Source organism: Podarcis raffonei, chromosome 2 (assembly GCF_027172205.1).
Source record: "Podarcis raffonei isolate rPodRaf1 chromosome 2, rPodRaf1.pri, whole genome shotgun sequence".
Taxonomy (NCBI): domain Eukaryota; kingdom Metazoa; phylum Chordata; class Lepidosauria; order Squamata; family Lacertidae; genus Podarcis; species Podarcis raffonei.
In genome coordinates this window covers 36051071-36075879 of record NC_070603.1, presented here as the reverse complement: position 1 = coordinate 36075879, position 24809 = coordinate 36051071, and the positions used below count along the sequence as shown (strand labels likewise).

General features: G+C 43.4%; 2 protein-coding genes and 1 non-coding gene across 9 annotated transcripts in view; 2 read left to right on the top strand and 1 right to left on the bottom strand.

Moving 5' to 3' along the window:
- Nucleotides 1–13141, top strand: part of FBF1 (Fas binding factor 1) — a 30538-nt gene extending 17397 nt beyond the window's left edge. For all 5 annotated transcript variants that reach the window (XM_053375933.1, XM_053375930.1, XM_053375932.1 and 2 more), the window contains 12 exons: nt 566–666; nt 2157–2363; nt 2943–3050; nt 6274–6413; nt 6829–6947; nt 8963–9085; nt 9474–9659; nt 10147–10323; nt 11069–11206; nt 12127–12265; nt 12413–12534; nt 12875–13141. In XM_053375933.1, the coding sequence (XP_053231908.1) occupies nt 566–666; nt 2157–2363; nt 2943–3050; nt 6274–6413; nt 6829–6947; nt 8963–9085; nt 9474–9659; nt 10147–10323; nt 11069–11206; nt 12127–12265; nt 12413–12534; nt 12875–12958 (1644 nt within the window). In that variant the 3' untranslated portion in view covers nt 12959–13141. The remainder of the gene's footprint in view (nt 1–565; nt 667–2156; nt 2364–2942; nt 3051–6273; nt 6414–6828; nt 6948–8962; nt 9086–9473; nt 9660–10146; nt 10324–11068; nt 11207–12126; nt 12266–12412; nt 12535–12874) is intronic.
- Nucleotides 13142–16538: 3397 nt separating this feature from the next.
- On the bottom strand, nt 16539–16657 carry LOC128409657 (5S ribosomal RNA). The gene has a single exon (XR_008329281.1). It is a non-coding gene; the product is annotated as a 5S ribosomal RNA (ribosomal RNA).
- A 258-nt stretch (nt 16658–16915) lies between these two features.
- Nucleotides 16916–23915, top strand: MRPL38 (mitochondrial ribosomal protein L38). 3 transcript variants are annotated; one of them, XM_053375975.1, is made up of 9 exons: nt 16916–17028; nt 17731–17910; nt 19051–19179; nt 19274–19482; nt 20281–20353; nt 20657–20702; nt 21347–21505; nt 22421–22557; nt 23297–23915. In XM_053375975.1, the coding sequence occupies exons 1-9, from the start codon at nt 16962–16964 to the stop codon at nt 23431–23433; spliced, it is 1137 nt and encodes a 378-aa protein (XP_053231950.1). In that variant the 5' UTR covers nt 16916–16961; the 3' UTR covers nt 23434–23915. The 3 variants fall into 3 exon arrangements, with proteins under 3 accessions (XP_053231950.1, XP_053231951.1, XP_053231952.1); XM_053375977.1 differs by lacking the exon at nt 16916–17028 and adding an exon at nt 18783–18891 and having other exon boundaries at nt 17807–17910; XM_053375976.1 differs by lacking the exon at nt 17731–17910 and having other exon boundaries at nt 16947–17028.
- The last annotated feature ends 894 nt before the right edge of the window (nt 23916–24809 follow it).

The window sequence follows — 24809 nt, the reverse complement described above, 5'->3', positions numbered from 1 at the left end:
CACCCAGTGTTCAGCTTCCTTGAATGACCCTGGGTTCTAGTATTATGAGAAAAATATTTGGGAACCCTAAGCTATGTAAGGAGACCTAAAGCACCTCAATGAAGACTGAGCAGGCTCCCTTGTCATATAATGTTGATTGACTCTTAGGGATGGAAAATTGGAATGGAATATGCTGGAAAAGGGCATGACCAGCTGGCTAGAAATCTGAACAAGGGGACTTTACATTGCAACATTTTGTTGCAGACCCAACATGTCCTAAATGTGCATGGATAGTGAGTGCTGATAAACATGGCCTTACTCTGCTGTAGAAACCATGTATGTGTAAGTAGCTGATGGCATGTGAGTCACGGAAATATGACGACTGCTTAGTCACATTATTTAACAGTAAACATCCTTGTGATGGTCAAATTGCTTTCTCTCTCTCCTCCATCCCTCCAAGGCTTCCCTACGTTAAATCTGAAGCAATGCTCCTGTGTTGATGCAATGTGTGAGTGGCTCCAAACCAAGTAGCTGTACCCTGTTTATGGATATTCATAAGTAAACTGTGTTTTTAAAATTCATTTAGGTCAGGCGGCTGGAGCTGGAGAAGAATCAGCAAAAACTTCTGCTGGAAAGTTTACAGCAGCGCCATCAAGAAGACTTGGAGCTCATCGAGAATGCTCACAGGTACTGGCAACTGTTGCTGGTGCTCAGTGGGATGAGTAGAGCAGAAAGCAGGAAGACCAACAGTAGGTGGCGCTAGAACCAATGGCAGGGGGAGAGAGCAGCACCATTACTGTCTGTAAGCAAAATGGCAAGAGGGTGGTGGTTGGCTGAGAGCAGACTGATGTTGGGTGTGGCAGCGCTCCATTTGCCTTAATGGACCAACTTCCACTGGGCATTGGTTGTTCTGAACGCACAAACTCATCCTAGAGCACCTGCCCCAAGGATCTATATGAAACAGGAACTACAGAAACTTACTCATAGGCACATCTTTCCACAGGGACTTGCATGGGTACTTATTCCTACGAATACCAGGAGCATTTTTTTCTTCTTGCCTCTTTCCAAAGGATAAGGCCCCCTGTGAAGTGTGTTACCATCCCTTCCCTGAGCACACATGCAGTATGAGCAGTATATATCTTCCTTGCCAGTCGCAGCCTGTTTGAGCAAGAGAGCTAGAGGAGTTTGCTACAATCACAGTTCTACCACCGGAACTATTGCTTTGACACATCTTCATCTAACCTCCCCACAAACGAATCGGGATGAATGCTCATTGAATAGCCAAAGCTGTGGAATCTCTCTGCAAACAAATCAGGATGGGTGCTCAATAAATAGGTTGTGTTGGAAGCTCCCAGTGTTTCAAAGCTACCAAAAAAGCATACAGTGGTACTTCGGGTTACAAACACCTCAGGTTACAAACACTTCGGGTTACAAACTCCGCTAATCCGGAAGTAGTACCTCGGGTTAAGAACTTTGCCCCAGAATGAGAACAGAAATTGTGCGCTGGCAGCAATGGAAGACCCCATTAGCTGAAGTAGTACCTCAGGTTAAGAACGGTTTCAGGTTAAGAACGGACCTCCTGAACGAATTAAGTTTGTAACCAATGGTACCACTGTATCATAAAAGGTTAAAAACATACAGTATAAGAAACAGGTAATAGCAAATAAAAACCACTTTTAGAAGATGAGGTTATTGGTGCTACAGTGTAATGTATATAGAAAATGAGAGAGAGATGCTGATATGAGAAGCTCAGTTTTCAAACCTAGACAGCTATACAGGCAAATAAGTCGTAAGCCAGTCACTAGACCCCCTAAAGCAGTTAATTAATTACAGACGGACAGGCAGACATCATTTTATTTCTGTGCCACCTTTCCCTAGTTAAAAACCATGCTCAAGGCAGCTTCCAACAAGAAAAGAATTACATAATTACAAATATAACAATAATAGTCATAAACAATAACACACATCAAAAAGTACACAACCAAATTAACAATTTCCACATTAAATTGTAAATAGAAAAACTAAAGATACAAAAAAATATGATCAATAACAGCAACAATTCTCCCCTCCCTTGAAATACTAGTGTGTGAACAATTACACAAGAATATCCTACATCGCTTTTTTCAACCCAAACACACTTGGGAACCCGTGTGATGGTGTTTTCCCTCCTGACGTAGGAACCGTGTAAAGGTGATTGAGGACTCGTACCACCAGCATGAGGAGCGCCTCCGGCAAGAGAACCAAGAGCTGGCAGGTCGATACTTATCTTGCTGCCAGAATGCAGAAGAGGCCAAATCGGAGTTGCTGGCACAACACCAGCGCCGGCTGACAGAGCTAGAGCAGGAGAAGGCCAAGGATATTGACCGGCTACGGGAGCTTCAGCGGTATGTGGTGAGGGAGGTTCAAAGGGATTTGGGTGGCTTTTCAAAGCCCAAGTCAGACAGTCCATCCTGTTGCTTTTCCTTTGACAAATGCTCGAACTTCAGTCCTTCCAGTGTGATGAGAGCCAGTGTGGTGTAGTGGTTAAGAGCGGTAGTCTCATAATCTGGGGAACCAGGTTCGCGTCTCCGCTCCTCCACATGCAGCTGCTGGGTGACCTTGGGCCAGTCACACTTCTCTGAAGTCTCTCAGCCCCACTCACCTCACAGAGTGTTTCTTGTGGGGGAGGAAGGGAAAAGAGAATGTTAGCCGCTTTGAGACTCCTTAGGGTAGTGATAAAGCGGGATATCAAATCCAAACTCCTCTTCTTCTTCTTCCAACATTTGGCCACACTTTCTGTGTGACCTGAAAGTTTGCCTTATTTGTGGAAAGATCTTTATATCTTTAGAGAGAGAGAGAAAGCACAATTTAGATTGGCGTAAACTCTGAAGTGAGATTCATCCCAAGAACCTGTTTGTTTTATTCCATTTTCCTAGCAATCATGTGTCTGGTGTCTTTTTCCCCTCCCCCTTTGGGGACCCCAGGATGTCTATTCTGGAAATGCGCAAAGACCACGAAGAGCAACTGCAACGTCTGAAACAGCTGAAGGCTCAGGAGATCGACGCAGTGACCAGCGCCACCTCTTACACCAGGTAACACCTGCTGCCCACCTGCGAGCTCAAGCAGTTGGAAAGAAAGAGAAGCCAGTGCTAGGAAACAAGGAACATAGACGGAGAATTGTCTGTAGTGCTCAAAGGATGTCTAGTCTTTCAGCAGCAGTAACTAAAAGGGGGTACTTGAATGCAGGTAGTCAGAAACAGAGTTGCGGGCATACAGGAACTCTCATATACACGTGACGATTGAGAGCCTCTCTTTACAAGGAAGGGTACCTGCTTCAGTCTGGTACACAAATACAGGTGTTCAGGGTTAGTGGGAGAATATGATCAATGTCTGCAGAAGGTGTGGGTGTCCTGTGCTCTCCTACTGGCCAGTGGCCCATCAGGAGTGGTTCTGCTTTGCAGATGAGCACTGCATTAACATCAGCCACAGGGAGTGGTGATGGAGGCTTCCTTCCCTCCTTTGCCAAGATCAGCCTTCCCCAACTTGGTGCCTTTCAGTATTGCCGGACTCACAAGCCGCATTTGCCCCCAGCCAGCATTGCCCAATGGTCAGGAATGATGGATGCTGAAGTCCAACAGCATCTAGTGGGTACCAGGTTGAGGGAGGCTGGCCTAGGTGAACTGTAGGCTGCTTTGCTCTTGCAGCACTACTGGGGAAGTGAAATGGGTCAGGAGAAGTCTGAGGGGTTTTGCAAAGAATGGGACAGGGAAGGAACCCTCCACATGTTGAAACGGGATAAGATGTGAGAGATTCAATGGGTATGTTTGGGGATGCTGCTACCTAAGGAGAAAAGGGTGATTCAGGAGGATTGCCAAGGCTGTTTCCAGTGACAAGGTGACTTAACAGTGCTGTTGTGGGAGAAACGGGGGTTCAGGTGGAGGTTAGAGGCCACACGCCCCAAACACACACAAGTTCTGAGCAAGACCTGAGAATTTGGAGGCACTGGCGCAAGGCTCTTAAACTGATAATTCTGGAGGGGAAACTAGTTTTGTTATTGTTAAATTGCTTCAGGATCTTTCATGGAAAGGGAAGTGGTATTCATAAATGAATGAATGAATGAATGAATGAATAAAAAATAAAATGCTGGCCAGAAATGCAGCCTGCATATCCTGGGCAAAAAAGGGCCAACACTCCTCTGCTCTAAATTTGCGCCCTGTATGATCAAGTAGCCAAAACAAGTCTAGACTTCCGGGTTAGCGCCATCGGCTAATGGCGGATTCCCTCCAAGCTCCGGGGGGAATCGGCTCTGCAGGAGTTGGGTCTTGCCGCAGCGGCGACGCGGGGACCCTCAGAAATCACAGGCGGTGAAGCCTGTGAACTTGGTGACTCGGCAGGCACCATTTGTGCCCCCCCGACCCGCGAAGGAGCATTTTTAAAGGCTTCGGAACGGGGGACGGGGTGAGCGGCGCGGTGCTGAGAGTCGACTGCTTCTCCTACAAAGTGAAGCCGCATGCCATGGTCGGAGAGCGCTGACTTCTTCTTGTGAACAATTGGACATTAAAAGCAACAACCCGTGAGTAGTACGGAAATTGGATTTACAAAGAATATTTTTTTTGAATTAGGCACGATCGGGGAAGGCGCAAACAGGAAGTCCGTCTCCCCGTCTTGTAAATAATCTAAAGCAAGGATCAGCTAACTAAGGTCGAGAGAATTTTTTCTTGTTTATTGGGCAAAAGACATTAATTTCACGATTTGGCAGTATAAGTAATTTTACTGAAGGATAAGAGCTAATTTTGGGAGTTGAAGTGCCACCCCCCCGGACCCGGGAGTGATCCGCGAGAGAGCCTGTTGAAGAGGTATTGAAGAGTTTGACAGCTGTCAAATTAGCTGTCAAGACTGGAAAAGAGAACTTTGTTTCTGTTGTCTCTGCTGGTTATATTTGTTACAATTTGGTTATAATTTGTTGAAAACCAGGAAGAATTGATACAAACTAACTTGACTTTTGGATTTGAACTGGAAGGAATTTTAAGTAACCAAAATCCCTCTAGAGGGGGTTTTGGGACATTACAAGAATGGCTGAAGGAGGGAAAATACAAGCTAAATTGGACAGAGTTTTTGTTCTCTTGGGAAAGTTACAAGGCCAAATTGATGTTTTGGCTACAAATGTTGCAACTCTGGATTTAACAGTAAATAAATTCATTGAATTTGATAAGGACTTGACTCAGGAAGTCCATGCAGCTGGACAAGAAGAGAAACTTGAGAACTTTGAGAGTGTGGAGAAAGAGATATATGTTGTTCCTGAGGAAAAGGAAGGAGGAGCTGTAATGCTGCAGATGAGAAAGGAGAGCCAGAGGCCTGACATGATGGCTACAAAGGAAAATAAGAACTTGATGTTGAAAATCTGGTTTGAATTGGAGATTGAAGAACGGAGAGATCTCCTTATGTGGAGATCTGAAGATCCAAGGATTACAAATCTGATTAAGGTGGAAGTTGGAGCTTTGGGGACATTTGGACTTGAAAGGAGTAAGAAACAAGATTCGGGCTCCACTTTTAAGTATGGAGGTCTGGCTGGAAGAAACATGGATCCCATTCGGCTAGAGCTTCTCCGAGATCTGGTGTTTAATATTAAGGACTATCAAAAAAACCGGCAGAGAGGAATTGAGAGAGAATTAAGAGCCTCGGACGTGAGATCTCCAGGCTGATAGTAGATTAAGACTGATGGACATTTGTTGGGGATTGAAACCGGGAAAGGGGGGGGTGGAGTTTGGGGATCCAAAGGGTGCATAATTACAATCTGTTTTTGCTTTTACTCTGTTTTGCTATTCGTATGAAAATTGGGGAAGTCGTGGAAGGGAATTTGGGTCAACTTTAGAAAGAGGTTTTAAGAATGAGTATTGATATATAAATATTGATGTTTATAAGGTAAAATTGGCTTTTTTAAAAATGAACTAAATAGAAAAAGGTCAAAAATTGGGGATAAGAACTTGTTGAACTAACAATTTGAATTGGAATATAAGAAGGGGAGGTGTGGGGAGGTCAGGGAAATATGTTATAGAAAAATAAGGATTGTAAACTTTATGTGTTTTTAACTTTTTTTGTTTTTTCCTTTTTGATTTTTTAATGTATTAAAGTGGAAAATTTCAATAAATATCTTATAAAAAAAAACACAAAACAAGTCTAGCCCACCTCCAACAGAAGCAACATATAAGCCTCACTACTGTAAAAGAAGCTTCCTGGATCATGTTCTTTGTGCCAATGGGAAACAAAAGGATGCATGGTACTGGGCAACTTGGTGCTCACGTTGCTTTTTTCCAGGTCTTTGAATGGTGTCATCAGTCAGATGGAGAAGTTCTCCAGCAACCTGAATGACCTTGCTAACAAAGTGGAGGCCACTCACCACACCACATCCCAAGGACTTGAGATTGGGTCTCGCCAACGGGATGAACAACTCAGGGGTACGTGGCTTCCTGACACTAGGGACCTAAATGCCACTTCCACAGGACTTCCTCTTTCACTGGGGCACTTCTAATTTGGGAATTGGAGCTTTTGAATCAGCTTCAGCAGATTCTCCTGTAGGGCCATGAAACTAGCGTAGAATCAGCGCAGAAGGATTTCCGGAACTTTCCCTTTAGTGTCTTACAAAGGCAAATAAAATGTGATGGAGGCTGTTGCCTGGGGGTGCCTCATCTTCCACTTCATTTGTGTGAGGTAAAACTACAAATTTCTTGGAAATTGGTAGGGATAAGCTGGTTAGCACCAGTTATGCAGTCTAAAACTGTTGGCACCAGCGGGGAGGGTTGATTTGAACAAAGAGATAGGCTATTGGAGCCTTGCAAAGTGTCGGTAATTCTTTCTTCCTCCCTTCTGAAGTTCTGGAAGACCGTCTGATCCGGCAGCAGAGAGACATGGAAGAAGAACGCAGCCGGCTCCAAGAAGTCATCTCTAAGATGGAGGCCAGGATGAATGAGCAGACTCGCCTTCTGGAGCAGGTGAGCTATTGCTGGAATGGCAGCCATTTATTGTAGCAAGAATGTGACTTCTGGGATTCGCAACTTTAAAGGGTGACCTGTTTTTCCTCCCCAGCTCCTCCTCAAATAACATGCTTGTTTTAAGGTGGCTTGAGTTATCCACTGGATTCCTGAGCCCTTTTCAACTACATTTATTTACTAGCGTTGTGGAAACTAAGTGGTCCACCAGATAAATGTCACCTCACAGCCTCGCTCAGGCTGCTACCACTTACAGGGTGAGGCGTGCAGTAGAGTGCACAGAAGGGGCAAGTGAATATCAGATTTGGCAAGCAGAATTTTACTGAGGGAACCCACAACTTCCATTAACACCAATTTCTTAAGATCGTAACTGAACAAAAAATGGTAAAGAGTGGACATATTTCTTGATTTAGAATGACATGTTGAGATCCGAGCAAGGGTTCTGATCCAGTTTGCTGTTTATGAAAACGCTCCTGGTAAACTAATTCAGAATAAAATACCTGTATTAGCATAGAATTAGGAAAAGGTTTCACAAATGTGCATTGAAAGAGTGGAGGAAATTATTTTGCTCACTGTCATTATATTAGCAAAGGGGATTTTGAAATTTGTTATTTATCATGGTTAATTGAATGACATGTCTCTAAAGCAGGGATGGGATGGAGAACTTGTGATCTTTCAGGTGCTGAACACCTATCTCCATCTCTGGACAGTGGTCAGGGCTGATGGGAGTTCAACAACATCTGGAGGGCCATAGGTTCCCTGTTCCCAGTTTGAAACTTTGAGCGTGGTTCTAAGCCATGTTTATTCTTCCGGAACTGTTCAGAGGGGCTTGCCGTGCCCCCCCATGAGTTACAGAAGAAAATAAGAAAAAGCACATTGTTCACTGATCAGTGGTTAAGAATTGCCCCACTTCCATGGCATACTCCTCCACTGTCTTCCAAGACAGGTGAATGCCAATAACAACTTGTCTGCGTACATTAGTTTTCTTACTATGTGAAGGGTTGCTGTGTGGTGTGGCATTGCATCAGGTTGATGACACAGCTGTGACTAGAATGACTTTCAGTTGAGCAACACCCACTATTTGCCCTTGCTTGCCTCCTGTCCTCAGCTTGTCATGAGAGCTTGTCCTTCTGCTGCTCCACTGAGCCCCGATTTCTTCTTAAAGTAGCCGCTGCCGCCACCCCATTGCCCTAGGATTGTATCCAACTAAACTCTACTCAAAGTAGATCCACTGAAATTAACAATCCTAAGTTAGTAATGCCAACTTCATTGGGTTTATTCTGAGTAGGACCAGCATTGGTTACAACCCTTAGATGTAGGACTCTTTCTGTAATTACCCACATAAAGGTAAAGGTAAAGGACCCCTGGACGGTTAAGTCCACTCAAAAGTGACTCTAGGGTTGCGGCGCTCATCTTGCTTTCAGGCCAAGGGAGCCGGCGTTTGTCCACAGACAGTTTTCTGGGTCATGTGGCCAGCATAACTAAACTGCTTCTGACACAATGGAAACACCGTGACGGAAACCAGAGCTCACAGAAACACCATATACCTTTCCGCTGCAGCGATACCTATTTACTTGCACTGGTGTGCTTTTGAACTGCTAGGTTGGCAGGAGCTGGGGCAGAGCAACAGGAGCTCACTCCATCACGGGGATTCAAACCGCCGACCTTCTGATCGGCAAGCCCAAGAGGCTCAGCGGTACCCTTTGCACACAGACAAAATAGAGCTCAGTCCTGAAGCATAAATATTCCTTTAATTAGCAGACAAGCAATAGATCTTGTAATTCTACCACCCTGCCTTGGTGTGTCTGCCTTAGCTTGTCTAGCAACCGTTCTGTTACAAGTATATTGTTGTCCACTCTGACCTGCTAACCAACTGAGTCCGTCCCTCTCTCAGCTTTCCATTCCCACATGGTCAGTCAGCCTCCGCCTTGGACTGCTGACACACCCAACTGCATTGCTTTCTTGTCTAATGGTGGAATGAGCCTTCCCTGAGCAGATCTTGTGTCTTTCTACCTTAGGAACGCTGGAGGGTGACAGCAGAACAATCCAAAGCATCGTCTTTGCAACACTCGCTAGAGGAGCAGAGGAGGATCATGACCCAGCAGCTGAGCATGGAGAAAGAAGAGCTAGAGAGGGCAAAGGTTAGAAGGGCCCTTGGTGGTTTTGTTCATTTGTTCGGGGTTTTTTTAGCAAAATGATGTTGCCAACACACTGCAAAGTGTGGACTGATCCGGTTGTAAATATGTAGCAGTCTATACCAACCTGGAAGGTGGGAGGGGAATTTCTATACACCGTTTGCGTTTCCTACTGCTCTTGTTTCCAGATAGCGGTTCCTCCGTGACAACAAAGAGAATTTTAATGTGTTGGGTTTCTCCCCCTGCCTAGGCAACTGACTATAAGTTCAAGACACACATATTGACCTTTAAAAATGCCATTTTGGTGTACAAGGCCTCTTGTTGAATTTGATGTCGTTCTGAGGCTTTCAAGAAGTACACATTACTTCCCTGAGTTTCTCTTCGTTGCTCCCAGAATGCTTTGCTTGACGAGCAGAAGGCCGTCATGCAGAAATGTGCCGCGGAGCGCCATAAGCTTGCTGCAGAGTGGTCTGAGCTCCACACTCAACAGAGGCTGAGCAAAGAACGCACAGAGAGGGAGGTGGATCGGGCTCTGCAAATTGACTCTCAGAGAGAAGGGGCCATCATGAGCCTGGCAAAGGTAAAAAGGAGCTAAAGGAGAGCTTGCTCAGTTCTGGAGCTTTCTTTCAAGGCTGCAGCCTAGGGCCTAAATGATATGAAGTGAAAATAAGAGGTGGGAGAATCTGAGTGGATATTTAGGTCAGGGCTTGTGAAGCGTTGCTCTTCAGAATGCAATAACAATAAGGTATGTGTGAGGAACCTGCAACCCTTGAGATGTTGTTGGACTTCAACTCCCCTCAGCCCAACCAGCATGGTTACAGTAATATATTATTTCTACTTTGTCTTTCTACCATTATGTGTGCACATGAAGAATTAAATAATACAGTGTAGGCATGGAAATAGAAGATGCAGTAATTAAATTAACTAGAGGATCTTTTCCCGAATAGCCATTGCCTGCTGCCCAAGTGGGAACTGAACTAGGTGGATCTAAGTCATTATAAGGGGCTGCCTTATATTCCATTCACAGTAATGCAAGATAGCAAATCTGACAGGCTCTTTTTTATTAGGAACGCGCAGACCTGCAAATCAAAGCCAGTGAGCTGAGATCGAGGGAGGAGCAGCTGGCGAGAGATCGGGAGATTCTGGAGCAAGAGAAGCAGGAGCTGAGGCTGGAAAAGGAAAGGGTCAATGCAGCAGCTTTGCACGTCAAGCAGAGGACCGAAGAAATCCATAGCATGAGCAAAGTAAGAAAGCCTCATTTCCCCCTTTACACATCTAGCTGTGCTAGGAAGGCAGAAGAAGAAGGAAACTGAGTCAGAGCAGAATGTAGGAGCCAAACAACAGGTTTGGCTTCTGATGGTCTGGTTTCTAGTCCTAGGTGTAACATCAGAATGTGATATTTTGTTCTCTCAGTCGTGGAGATGCTGAAGCACACGACATTGTTCTTGGGTTGAATCCAACAAACCCACTGCATGAATAGAACAACTTGTGCAATGGAACTTCTCCATTCTATCTTTCCACTGTCTGCCCCCAAACTCCCCCAGACCTGCCCTGCAGGGTTGAGAGATTTTGGTGGGGAGTGGGGGGATGCAAAGGGCATATGGGGGGAGAGGGAGGGAAAGTTCAATTGCACAATCACAAGTCATTCTGCTTATGCAGTTACTTCATTGGAGTCAACCCTTTGTGCCAGATTCAACTAAGTTGTTGCTCTAGCAGAAGCCAGCACAATGAGTTCTATTTGCAAAGTGGGACTTCCTCCCCCAGCACAACCTCTGTCTCCTCTGAGATCTGTCCAGGAGGGTTTGGAGAACCCCCGGAACAGGAGGAGGAGAGGAAATTATTTTGTGGCGTCACCTTCTCCTTGGAAAATAGAATTAAGATCTCACTGCTTGTTGCTCAAGACAGATTTTGTTGTGGTAAGCACACAGTAACACTGAATGTGTAGTAACAAATTGGGTCCTGATGATTCTTTCTCCTCACACTGCAAAGCTATCCTCTGAGAAATACGAAGAGGGGGAAAGAGCCCTCATGGAGGCAAGGAAGGTGGAGTCGGAGCATCAGGCCAGGCTGCGGCTTGTGCAGCATCAGATGGAGCGACTCAGGGAGCAGGAGGAACTGCTGCACCAGGTGATTTCTCTGAAGCTTTTAAACTATTTTGTTGCCTGTGTGCCAACACCTTTGTCAGTCTCTGCATTATTATTAGTAATAATAATTCATAATAATATTTATTAGACTTATTAGTTTAGGACAGCTGTCCTGAACAAAAGATAGAAATACAGTGGTTCCTCAGGTTAAGAACTTAATTCATTCTGGAGGTCCGTTCTTAACCTGAAACTGTTCTTAACCTGAGGTACCACTTTAGCTATGGAGCCTCCCACTGCCACCGCGCGATTTCTGTTCTCATCCTGAGGTAAAGTTCTTAATCCAAGGTACTATTTCTGGGTTAGCGGAGTCTGTAACCTGAGGTACCACTGTACCACTTTTTTAAAAATCCCACCCTGCCTGTGCAGTGGGGATTCCTCTCCTCATACACCCCTCGGGTTTGTTCTGGGGCAGCTTTCAGGTGGCTGCCCAGAGAGAGGAAGTTCTGCAGAACATGGTGTAAGAGACGACACACAGGAGGCTTTTTTTTGGGGGGGTAGCTCCTCTGTTCTAGAATGTTCTCCCCTCTCTCCTGTGAGGTGCATCTGCTGCTCGTGCTGTGTAGTTTTGTAGGCAGCTCAAGGCACACCTCTTTGCTCAGGCTTATGAAGGGTTGATGTGAAATGATCTACTCCCTCCATTATTTCTTACCGATTTGCTGCTGCTTTTATCACGTTTTGTTTTTGCTTGTAACTTTACACACCCTTGGACCACCTTTGGGTGAAGGGGCAATAATAAATCCCATTCAATCAAATAAATAAATTTAGGAGGCACATGGCAAGTTAAAAAAACCTCATTCTGTGCACAGGACACCTGCTCAACGTGGGTTTGTTGCCCTGTACCACAGAGCCTCCCACCAGAACGTTTCTCATTCTCTTTCTCATTCTTACACCGGACTCTGTCAGGAGCACCTCAGCCTGTCTCAGCAAAGGAGGCAGCTTGAACAACTGCGGATGGGACTTCCAAGCAATCCATTGGTGTTCCAGACCACATCCCAGATGCCATTGTCAGGAGCTCAGGCCAATGCAATCTCCAGGACACACTGTAAGTAGCTACGCAGCCGCTACCAACCCCTTCAGGAGTGTTTTTGGCGGGAATCCTAAGGATAAACCTTGGAGATGTTTGGGACATGATCTGTGAGGGCCTTTGTGTGGAGGCTCGTTACTCTAGCTAAGTTTATTTCCTTCCCAGATTTCTCTCTTCCTCTTACTGATCTACCTAAAGCCAACCCCGGAACCTCTCAAGGCCAATCCAGTTCAGGACCAGCAGATCTCTATGCTAAACTGGTGCTGCATAAGATTTCAGCTGATCGGGTAAAAATTAATTCTCTAGCTCTTCTGTAGACTGGGAACATTACCTCTTCCCTGGGCTTGTTGTTTCTGTCCTGATGCTGTTTATACAACTTTCATATTACATATTTATAGATAGGCCAGTTTCAGTTCTAACCATTGCATGCTTATTTAAAGAAGAGCTCTGTCTAGCTCATAAGACAGATGGATTTATTATTATTATTTAATGATATTTATATACCACTTGGTTGTAATAAAACCTCTAAGTGGTTTACCCACTAAAGTAAGTTGGTGAATGGGAAGGTAGCATAATGAGTTTGTGACACCCACATATCCTGTTAGACTTTTCTTTTTTTTTAAACAGGATCATGATTTCTTAGAGGAAGAACAGTTCTTCTTAGAAACCTTGAAGAAAACCTCCTACAACGCTCCATCGCAGTCAGCATGAGAATGGAAGAGTCCTGAAGGAATCCCTTCCTGGATTGATGGTTTCTCCTAATAAAGATGGATCTTTATCATTTTGATATATATATTTTTAATGCTTCTGGAGGGTGGTGGTAAATGTAAACATGTAAATGCCAAACCTAACCTTAACAGATACTAAATTTGTAAAATTAAACTTTTTAAAGTTTCCTGTAACTCCCTGCTTTTGTGAAAAACATAGGAGTTTTTTGGGCTGAAGCTTTTTGGTTTTAGGTGACGTTGGAGCTTGATCCATTTGGGTAGCAAGGTGCTCCTGGCCATACCCTGTCTCTCCACCCTATTGCCCAGTACGATTCCGAGCACAATTCAAAGTGTTGGTGCTGACCTTTAAAGCCCTAAACGGCCTCGGTCCAGTATATCTGAAGGAGCGTCTCCACCCCCATCGTTCTATCCGGACCTGAGGTCCAGCATCGAGCGCCTTCTGGCAGTTCCCTCACTGTGAGAAGCCAAGTTACAGGGAACCAGGCAGAGGGTCTTCTCGGTAGTGGCGCCCTCCCTGTGGAACGCCCTCCCACCAGATGTCAAAGAGAACAACAACTACCAGACTTTTAGAAGACATCTGAAGGCAGCCCTGTCTAGGGAAGCTTTTAATGTTTGATGCATTACTGTATTTTAATATTTTGTTGGAAGCCGCCCAGAGTGGCTGGGGAAGCCCAGCCAGATGGGTGGGGTATAAATAAATTATTATTATTATTATTATTATTATTATTATTATTGCATTCCTTTTGTGGGGGCACTTCCCATCCCCTGTGAGTCAAAAGAGGTCAACAGAAGACTCTCCAGATTATATACTTGCTAAGCATTCATCCTGATTTGCTTGCACAAAGTTTCTGTGGAGGTTATATTATATTCTATCTTTATTGAGCATTCATTCTGATTCATTTACAGGGCAATTACACAGCAGTAAGCATTTGTCTAGCATTCATCCTGATTTCCTTGTCGGATGTTTACACAACTTCCCATTAGTCATTTGTTCTTTGTTATGATTTATTAAATGTGTATACATCCCTTCAGATCCGTAGATCTCAGGGCGGTTCACAACATAAAATTACAATATAAAAAACAGAAAATGCATAATAAAAATAAGAACAAAAACAAACCAATAAGCCTCCTTCCCACAACACATTTAAAAGGACATCGGACGTCAATAAGCCAAAGGCCTGGTTAAAGAGGAACATTTTTGCCTAAAGGTATACAGTATAATAAAGGCGCCAGGTGAACTTCCCTGGGGAGAGCATTCCACAAATGGGGAGCCACTGCAGGAAAGGCCTGTTCTTGTGTTGTCACCCACTGGACCTCACATGGAGGAGGCACACAAAGAAGGGTCTTGGAGGATGATTTCAGGGTCTGGATAGGTTTATATGGAGAGAGGCAGTCCTTGAGGTATTGTAGTCCTGAGTCGTTCAGTTTGTTCTTTCCACACTTCCCAATGCATTTCCCCATCACTTTCTATACCACAGAAAGGCCCTTTCAAGAAAAGTGCATTTGTTGCACCAGGGCACCAGGGCATAACTGCCAACTGTTTCCTTTTTTTAAGGGAAATTCCCTTATTCCGAATAGGATTCCTTGCAAGAAAAGGGAAAAGTTGACAGCTATGCACCAGAGTCCATTAATTCACTTTAAATAAGCAAATCTAAAATTCTGGTATGCTATTGAATCTGTGCAAGAAAGTGACAGATATACTAACTTCTGCTGTTACTCATCTTTCATCAGGGTTGGAGATCCTGTGATCTTCCAGATGTTGCTGGACTGCAACTCTCATCTGGTCATGGCCGATGGGAGTTGTAGTCTAGCAAGATATGGAGGCCATCATGTTGGCTGTTCTTGATTTAAACTAAGCAATGCTAACTTTCACTTCTGATTAAGTGAATTATCAGGAGCAAAGGGGGAAGTGGCAGTGAAAAGTACTATTAGCTTCTAATGGCTAGTTTTTCTGCTGTTGGTGACAGTAATTGTGCGGTTACAGTGAACAATTGTGAAAAGCTGATTTAAACCACCAAGCTTCAGCTAGTCAAATTAACCACCAATCTATTAGCCTGTAAAAATTGAGTGACTTCAACTAACAAACAAAAAGCTATTTTAATAGAAAGGCAGAAAGAGATTTCATTCCTCTTCCACATAATCTTCAGTGACTTACTTCCATTTTCATTATTTCTCTGTAGCAACCATCTGTTCTCAGCAATTGGCACATTCCATTAAGGCCAGAAAGCTTAATAAAAATCTGTAGCCATAGGAAAAACAAACTGCTTAGTGCAAGAGGAGGCAGAAGGTGTTTAAGCTCCACATGTCACTGTTTTTTTGGTCAGAGTTTCCATCAAGGACAAATGCTGCTTATTTGAACTGTAATGGGTGGTTTAAAAAAAAAAACCCCAAACAGATAAAAACAGAACTGGGCATTTAGTTGATCAGACAGTGTAGAAAAGGGTTTAGCTGTGCTTACCTAAACCTAGAATAATGGGAAGTTGTGGCAGAAGAAAAATCTCACAATTCTTTAGATGAAATCACTGAATTAGGATCAGGAAGAGGTAGTGAGGGGGTAATGTGGCAGGTTTTTTTTTTAAAAAAGGTAATTTTATCTCTGTGATCTTCATTCCTATTATGTAGCTGTAAAAGACACAAAGAGGACTGCCATCTGAAGAGGGGACACTTTAACAAAAGCTATCCAAAATAAAAGAATTCCTTCCAGTAGGTGCTACTGGGAGGAATTTTTTTATTTTGTTTCGACTACGGCAAACCAACACTGCTATCTGCTGGTAAACAAAAGCCATCCAAGTTCACATCACTAAATCCATCATGGCTCTATTATAAACTAGTTTCAAACATAATTGGACTGCAGCAAAGTTGGGAAGAAATAATAATTGCTTATGACTATACTATCCTGATCTCATCTGATCTTGCAAGTAGTGCAGGATCAGGCCTGATTAGTACTTGGATGGGAGTACATGTGGCAGTACCAAGTGCTGGACCACTGCCTTCTTTCACTGTTATGGGCCATCCATTGTGAAGTAACCAATACTGCACTGGACTTTCTACCTGAGACCCTAGTCCTTTCTGACTACAAAAATCATCTCCAAACTGGCCCCAATATTCTTGATAATTCTGCTCACAAACATAAGCGCTTCAGGATTGCCAGGGGAATTATTTCATAAACTCCTCTGCAAAGTTGTGCAATTTAAAATAAAAATAAAAATGCAGCCAGTTCTGTAGGATTGCTTCCTTTTGCAATGCTTTGCTACGCTGATTGGTGTAGTATAGTATCCAGCATGGAGCTCAACCGTCTGCCCAACTGCAACTGCAAAACAGTGCTCAAAATATTAATCATGGCAGGAGAACCCAGATCATACCTGCCTACAGTGTGGCCCAAGTATGGAATTCATAGGAAAAAGAAGGAAGCAGCTGGGTAGGAGCCAGGCTGAAATTGGGTGCCAAGAGCAGAAGCAATTTTAAAAATAAAAAACAAAAGAAGAAGAAGAAATCTGCAATGAAATCTGAGACAAAAACAGAATAAGGTTACCTGAAAACAAAAGAGGAAAAAATAAAATAAAAGCCTACAGCACCCGGTATTCCCAGGCGGTCTCCCATCCAAGTACTAACCAGGCCTGACCCTGCTTAGCTTCCGAGATCAGACGAGATCGGGCGTGTTCAGGGTAGTATGGCCGTAGACATTAGCACTCTCTGCTGCCGCTCCTTTAAAGCAGGAACCGAGAGAAAGCGCGCCCCTATACATACACGGCAAAATTTGAAACACCTCGCTTTCCGCAAAATAATCATAAGCACAAGTGATGACAGCAAAGTAAATAAAATAAAAAAATAAACCCTGGACTGCGCCACAAGGAGCATAAATAAGGCTTTGTTTCTTTGAGAGCTAATAGGCAGGCATTCTTGAAGACAACGGCTCCTGCGTGACGTCATCCAGATTGCGCGTCGCCGCGAGGGCTTTCCAGGAGAGCGACGCCGTGGCCCGGAAAATGGCGGCGCCCATTCTGAGCGCTGCGCTGCATGGACTACGGAATGCTAGGTCTTTTAGTACTTCTGGTGAGTGACGGCTGTCTCCTTTCCACAGTGGAGGATGATGATGGAGGGAGGGGCGGAGGAGCGGGGGCAGGAAGCCGTTAGCCTGCTCTTTTTTTAGGGTAACTTGTCCTCCGCTACTGAAGGACTCGAGACGCTTAAGTTCTCTCTAGCCCTGATAATTTAGGAATCCGAGGGGAAATGTTTTTGGACCCCTGAGTTTTGTATCTGGTGGTTGTGTCGTGCCCTGAATGGCCAATATAATAGTCTACTCCCATGTAAACCTATATGAGCTGAGAGGATGGATAGCTGTGGAATATATTCATGTTATGAGGAAGCAGCACATTTTCTGACTTGGCAGGAAATCAGTTTAGTCTTCTTTGCATCTTTGAAAATATATGAAGAAACACAAAAAGTGGTATGCCACTCTCATTTTGCACATTCGGTAGTGAAGCTTTAAACATAGTTTACTGCCCCAAAGTCTGATTCATTCGTTTCCACCCCATCTGCTCTTGGAACAGAAAGGTGGAAATGCAATTGGACACAAGTTTTTGTAAGTGTTTTAAGTATAAAACACATCTGCGTATTGCCATCACTTTTGTGTCGCAGTGTTTACTAGTGTTTTTTCTCTCCCCACACCAATTACTTCTGCTTTTGTTTGAATGGGACAGGTTCAAATAAAATGTAGACCAAACCTTCTATACTTTTTTTGCTAATTTATTTTAGCTGTTCTCTGGAAAGTGGGAGTACCTCTCGGGCCAATGCCTAATGAAGATATTGATGTTAGTAAATTGGAGGTGCTAGAAAAGTACCGTGTCTTCACTCGCTACTTCAAGGAAGCAGAGAAAGCACAAAAGAAACCTCAGTGGTGGAAAACCTACAGGCCATATGTCACTCCAAAGCAAGGTACAACATTAGGGAGGACAGAAAAGTCCAGTCCAGTTTCTTCTGCTCCTTTCCTTTTTGTATGAATAGTTTATCTTCATGTGGAAAGTTCAATCCTATGTGTGCTTTTGGGGGGCAAGTGCCTGAATGCCAAGTACAGGAAGAAAAGTAAAGCAGGGCTATCACATTGTCTCTGCTGATAGACTGTCACCTCGCAGCAGCCATTCCATTTGACTATCTGAACAGTTTCAGTCCCATGTGGTCACTGTAAGAATGGTGACTTTTAAAACCAGTGCCTGACCCTGTTGTTTGCCTCCTTCCTCTCCCTCCTTTTAGATGAGTGTGAGAGCAGAGACTGTCTTACTACTGATCTTGTGAACTGCTTTAGGAGCTTTTTTGACTGAAGAGTGGGAGTGAAAATATTATGACCTCGTCCCTGAGTAAACGAGCATAGAATTGAGAGCAAATTACATGCCTATACATTGGTATCTCAGGTTAAGAACTTAACTCATTCTGGAAGTCCGTTCTTAACCTGAAACTGTTCTTAACCTGAACCACCACTTTAGCTAATGGGGCCTCCTGCTGCCGCCGTGCCGCTGCTGCACGATTTCTGTTCTCATCCTGAAGCAACGTTCTTAACCCAATGTACTATTTCTGGGTTAGCGGAGTCTGTAACCTGAAGCGTCTGTAACCCTAGGTACCACTATATTCAATTGAGTGGGAGCACAGGAGAAAGGTAACATAGGGTAATAAAAAGTGACTGTTCACCTTTTGTTGTTAAACTTTAAAGAGAAACAGAACTGCCCATACTGTTCACTAAGGAAAGCTACTGAACTGGAAACACACAGCCTTGTAGTGAGCCTGAGTAATGGGTTTTTTCATTCATTTTAAAGAGTTATACATGCACATATGTGGGTGTACTGGGGTCCTGCTGCAGATTGGAGGTGCTCAATTAGTGCCAAGTCTTAATGGGGACACTTTCTACTTACCTCGGGATATCAGGTAACTTTTAAGCTTTGCGAGTATTAAGCAACACCAAAAGGCAAGGCATGAGCCACCCAATTTCCCAGTCATTTATAGTTTGTCCCTTAGCGAAACCAGAGGCAGAAAGTATGTCATGAGACTTACTTTATGTTTTCTCTGTTTTTCTAAAAACTATAGATGAAGAGGCAAAGATCGACATTGGGCTACCTTATTCTCTGCCACCATGGAAAAAAACACTTAAGGAGAGAAAAGCTATAATGAAACAGAATCGAGTGGAATTGGAAAGAGCATCCCGCCTACGGAAATGTATGTCGGTCACAGCTCCCGCCTCATTTATTCCTTTTCTCTTCACTAAAGCTTTTCCACTCAGTATTTCACAGTGCTGTGTTTCTGTTTGCAGTGTTGATTCCCCTTGATGATGTAAGAGCTGAATGGGAGAGAACCTTTGGCCCATCCCACAGGCAGCGAGTGGCAGAATACTATGGACTGTACCGGGACTTGTTTGATGATGCCTTCTTTGTTCCCCAAGTTCCTTTAAGGGTGGAATACAATCAGGATGATGAATACGTTATGCCAGTTTATCATGGGAATATGGTGACACCCACAGAGGTATTGTACCAAATGTATAAGCTTTGAGGGGAAGAATATCCTGTTCTTTTTTTTTTAACCACAACTCATCTAGTAAACATTTTGAGAAAACAGATTCTCTTGAGTACTTTGCCAACTGCTTTGTTCTCCCCCACCCACTCAATGGCATATACCAACAGCTTCATTAGTCTAATTGTTGTGATGTTTATTTATAAGTACAGTGTTCATCAGACTTAATTTCCCGCTTAATGTAGGCAGCTAATCTGGGAGTCTGTTTACACCAAGTCATTTTTTTAACTTCAGAATTTTCATGACTCATAGTGATAATTAGCATTCTTTGTGGTATTGGTCCTCTTCTGTCTGGCTCTGTTGAATGTAATTTTACCTTATTCATTCTTGATTATTTAAAAAGCTATATATTATATGCCATTTTCCCCTCTTCCTTCTGGAAAAGAGGATGTTTTCCTATATCCCTTTTTGGTGAGACCCCTGAAGTCGCTTCAGTGTGTAGTATCTGTGTAGCAAATCCTGTATGCCAGTAGCAAATGCTGATCTTCAGGCTATTTTTAAATATTTTTTAAAAAGTCAAAAGTCTCTTGTTCTCCGCTTTTGTCAGTTATTAGTTTGATTTTAAAGCATGCCCGTTTTTATGATCTTTCTGCAAAGAAAATAATTGTAACTAGTGTGAATTGTCTAGATCTGGCTGGACTGATAGAAGCTGGCAAACAAAAGATGGGGTGAAATTTAAACTAATCATATTTGGGAGCATAGGCAAAAGTCTTGGCTACTTTGTAATCACTGCTGTATTTTTCTGTTTAGGCTTTTAACCCTCCCAGAGTCTCATTTGAAGCGGATGAAGGATCCTTATGGACTCTGCTGCTCACCAACCTAGGTGAGTAAAGGTTTCCTCACCCTAGGAATGGCCCAGATTTTATTTTTCTGAGAGGCTACTAGTTAATGTGCAGGTTCTGCAGTAACAGCAGAAATCCTGGTTGCAAAAGATTATGAAGGAGTTGCCAGTGGTATAGTAAAAAATTTAAGGTGCTGAGTGATCTGGAGCTTTTAGAGCTTGGCCAAGCTAGGGCAAAGGAAAAGAATCATTTGTGCAGCCAGAAAGAGCATAACAAAAAGCATTACATAACTGTACATGAATAATGATGATTTAATTGAGATTATGTTTATGTTATACACACAGATGGGCACCTGCGTGATGCCGATTCAGAGTATCTCCACTGGCTGGTGTGAGTATTGGCTACTAATCCATCTTTGCATCAGTTACCAACTTGGGTTACATTTGGAGCTGAACCTCAATATTCCACTACCGCTTTCATGCAGACTTTCCTAGTCCATGCATCAACCGACAGTTGCATGACTGCAGAGGTCCATAGCATACCAGATTCTCTACCTTCAAAGATCCTTCTTCTCACAATGACTTTTCTACTGTGAAGTTCCTGCACACCTACCATGGGTTGCAGAGGTTTCTGTGACATGTCCTAGGATGCCGAAACTCTTCTTGTAGATCCGTAATGAGACTTTGCAGCCCTTCTGCAAACTGAAAGCACACATTGGAATACTCCTCTGACTGTGGCAGTACACTGTATGGGTAGATTGATAGCAAGAGGCCAGCCAACATTCAACATTACTGTTTTTTTCTCATTAAGATGCCCCAGGCTTCCATGGAGCATGGTTTGAGGACCACTGAGCTGGAGCCTTGCTTTTATATATTGAGCCACTTTCCGCCCCTTTTGCTTGTACTGTGGTAGCTTTAGAGAATGTGATTTAGAATGAGGGCAAGTCTTTACCTCTTCAAATGTGTAATGACCATTTGAACTCCAAATATCATACAGACAAACTCACTCTTGAAAATCGTATTTTAACTCAACAGGACAAACATTCCAGGAAACAAAATGGAGATGGGCAAGGAGATTTGCCATTACTTCCCCGCATTCCCCGCCAGAGGAACTGGATACCATCGCTTCGTCTTCCTTCTCTTCAAGCAGCTCCATCCCATTGATTTCACTGAAGATGAGCGGCCCGTGCCATGGTAACTCTTCCCATTTTGCACAACTATGGTGGAATCATTGGGTGCTTCCAGCTTCTTTTGCAAAAGGAGCCACAGGCTTATTTCTGAAGATAGAATTGTGAACTATCTAGTATTCTCTGAAACGTAAAAATTAGGTCAAATAACAGTACAGCCAGAATGTAAGACACAGCTCAAGTTGAAAAGGGTGGGGATGGGGACACTTAAGTAAAAAAGATGTGTCCAGGAATAGATTTTAAGAGTTGGAAACCCACTGAAACCTCACCTATTGTAAACAATTGGGCTTGAAGTCAAGAGTAGCAATTGCTCTTGCATGAGTTTGTTACTTCTGTGTGATAGTCTGCCTTCCAAACCATTGCTTGCCATCCAAATAAACATCACACAAATAATTTTTCTTGCTTTTCTCCCAAGAAGCAGGCATCTTTTAATTTGGTGACTGCAGCTAATTTCCCCTTATTTTTCTGGAAAGAAAAGGAGCATGGAAAACTAATTGCTAGAGATAATAGAAGGAACAAGAAACACAGTCAGCCAACATCCCCTTCCCTCTAACAAGAAACGGTGTAGCCATGGGTGAATTTGATGCAACTCCCTCCTTCCAGGGAATATCTCCTACATTTATATTAGAAGTTTATTAGAAGTTCTGAACTCCTTTCTCACCCAAGGAATCTAAAAAAATAGGCCTTTTTCGAGGCTGGCGGTGTGGGGAATGAAAACCCCCTAAGCCATTCAGAATTACCATTTCAGTGGTTTCTTTGGTGGAGCAATTGCTACCTGATGGATAGGGAATATTATTTACCCTTCTATGTGTCCGTTTTACTCTACTGAAGGAAACTGGTGGCGGCTTGAACAGGGTAGTGAAGGTAGCTAGAAATAACAGCAGAAGGGTTCCATTGCATCTCTGTCCTCTCATCTTTTCAGCCACAGTCTCCAGATGAGAACGTTCAAGACGTTCGACTTCTACAAGAAGCATCAGAGTGACATGACACCTGCAGGACTGGCATTTTTCCAATGCCAGTGGGATGATTCAGTTACACGGGTCTTTCACCACCTTCTCGGTAAGTAATGGACCGTACATATAATTTAGTACTAAAAAATAAAATTAGCAATAATACTTTTTTTAGTAATAAAAAAATTGTGACTGGAGTACATGTCCAGTAATTATGCAAGACCAAAATATTTCTGAATGCGTGCTAAATTTAAAACTTGAAAAAATTGGGGAAGAATGCAATAGAACTTGATAAAAGTATACAGAATTGGGAACCTTTTTCTCCCACCCACTGTGTCCCAAGTTCCCAGCCAGAGAAGGGAGGGACTTGTTCTGAACTGCTTGGAGAGGTGATTATTTGGATAGGGACTTCAGGATCCTTGTGGAGCAATGAGGTTTTGGAAGCTGCTTACCACAAAGCCCAGTTCATACAGCAAGTATTGAAATAGCATGTTGGGAAGTACCTAGAGTACTTCATTTAAAGCTGCCTGGGACAGGGGAGCTTGCAGACCCATAACAGTTTGAAGCCAGCAAAGCATCAGTATTTGGACATCTGGATTAGAGCTATGTGGTGGGCTGGATTTCAATTTAGCAGGAAGGGCAACTGCATTCTTGTACAGGTTTCTGCAGCAGAAAAACTAGAAATCATTAGGGCCAGAGCACAAGGAAATCATGTGCTGTTAGTGGGCCAAAAGTCACCGTTTTCCATTGCAGATCATCGGTGTCTTTGAGCCGGAGGATGTTTCAGGTTGGTGCTTGTGGAATTTGTAGATGTTAGGATGTGCTAACTTCCAATCTGCCCCTTGCAGACATGAAGGAGCCTGTGTTTGATTTTGTGCGTCCCCCTAAATATCACCCACCGCAGAAGTTGTTTCCACACCTCCAGCCTCTGAGGTACCTGGACAGATACAGGGACAGTGATGAGCCTACCTATGGCATTTATTGAAATGTCTTGATACTCCGCTTGCCAACGGGACCCTGGACTGAGTAGCCATGGTGCAACAAAGAACCCTCCCAAGCAGTTCATGTCTCTGATTGGAAAATGGAAATATAAGAGGCAGCTGGATTTGATTTGAATCATCACTTTTATTCACTTAAAAGAGAGAGGTGCAGCTTGCATCTATCTTCTCTATATCTTGGAGACTCTGTCTTTGCGATGAAGAAGCAGGCAAGCTGTGTCCAGAGGTCCAGGGCTATTCAGAAGCTTGAGTTTCTGCCTCACTTTCTCAGGAGCCAGATGCCGTCCATCAAATGTTCCGAGCAAAACAGTCTTCTTTCTCTCTCATCAACTGCTGGGCCATTTCAGCAAAATAGCCTCACCTGAATGGGATCAGATAATGCATGAAATATTGCAAAGCATTGAGTTGTTACTGAAACACTGGACCTTGTTCTGTCTTTAAAGTATGAATAAACATTCTTTTAAATTCATGCTGGAAAATACTTGTATTTGGGGAGAAGCAGATGGAAGCAGTCAGTCTCTTGGAACTATCTAATATATTGACTGCTTCAATAACTTCAAGCAGCCTTTCCCACCCTAGTGCCCTCTGGATGTTTTGAATACAACTTCCATCAGCTTCATCCAGCACAGTCATGCTGGGGCTGGAACTGCTGGAAGTTACAGTCCAAAACATCAGGAGGCCATCAGTTGGAGGAGGTTATTTCTAAGGTCAAGCAGGCATCATACCTTTTATGTTTCTGAAGGGCATCAGTGTTGTGACACCTTAAGGGATGAAACCTTTGGTTGGTGGCATGAACCTTTTCATAAGCAATGCCTGCTTTGTGCAATGCATGAAACAGGCTGTGGAACTGATATATGTTCATATGGTTTAAATGATTTGGCAGAATTAAACCAAATGAAATGAATACCAAGATGTGTGTGTTCCTTGCTTTGCCATTAAAATTATTTCTCCCCCCCCCCTTCATTTGGATTCCTTGAGACATACTGGTAAATCGGTTTGAAGAGCCTATTTTGCATAGGTGATTTCTTTACCTTCTGGGAAACACAGGATCATCTCATTTCCTCATTTTTCTTTCTATATACAACATGAACCTTTTTATTCCTGCATGGATGACTGCTTACCTTTGTGTATGTTTGCAAGTCTGATAAGAAGGTTTGGATTAACCAGTGTGTGCTTATGTTCCTTATTCCAAAATATTGTCCTGCAGAACAGTTCCATAGCATTTCGATAGCAAGCCCACAGTTGAAGAGTGCCCTATCTTTTAAAAAACACTTACTACACAAGTTACTTGTCTGCAGGTTATAAATAGCAACACTGAAGAAGAGAAATATGGGGCTGCATGCTTGTTATTAAAGAAGAGAAT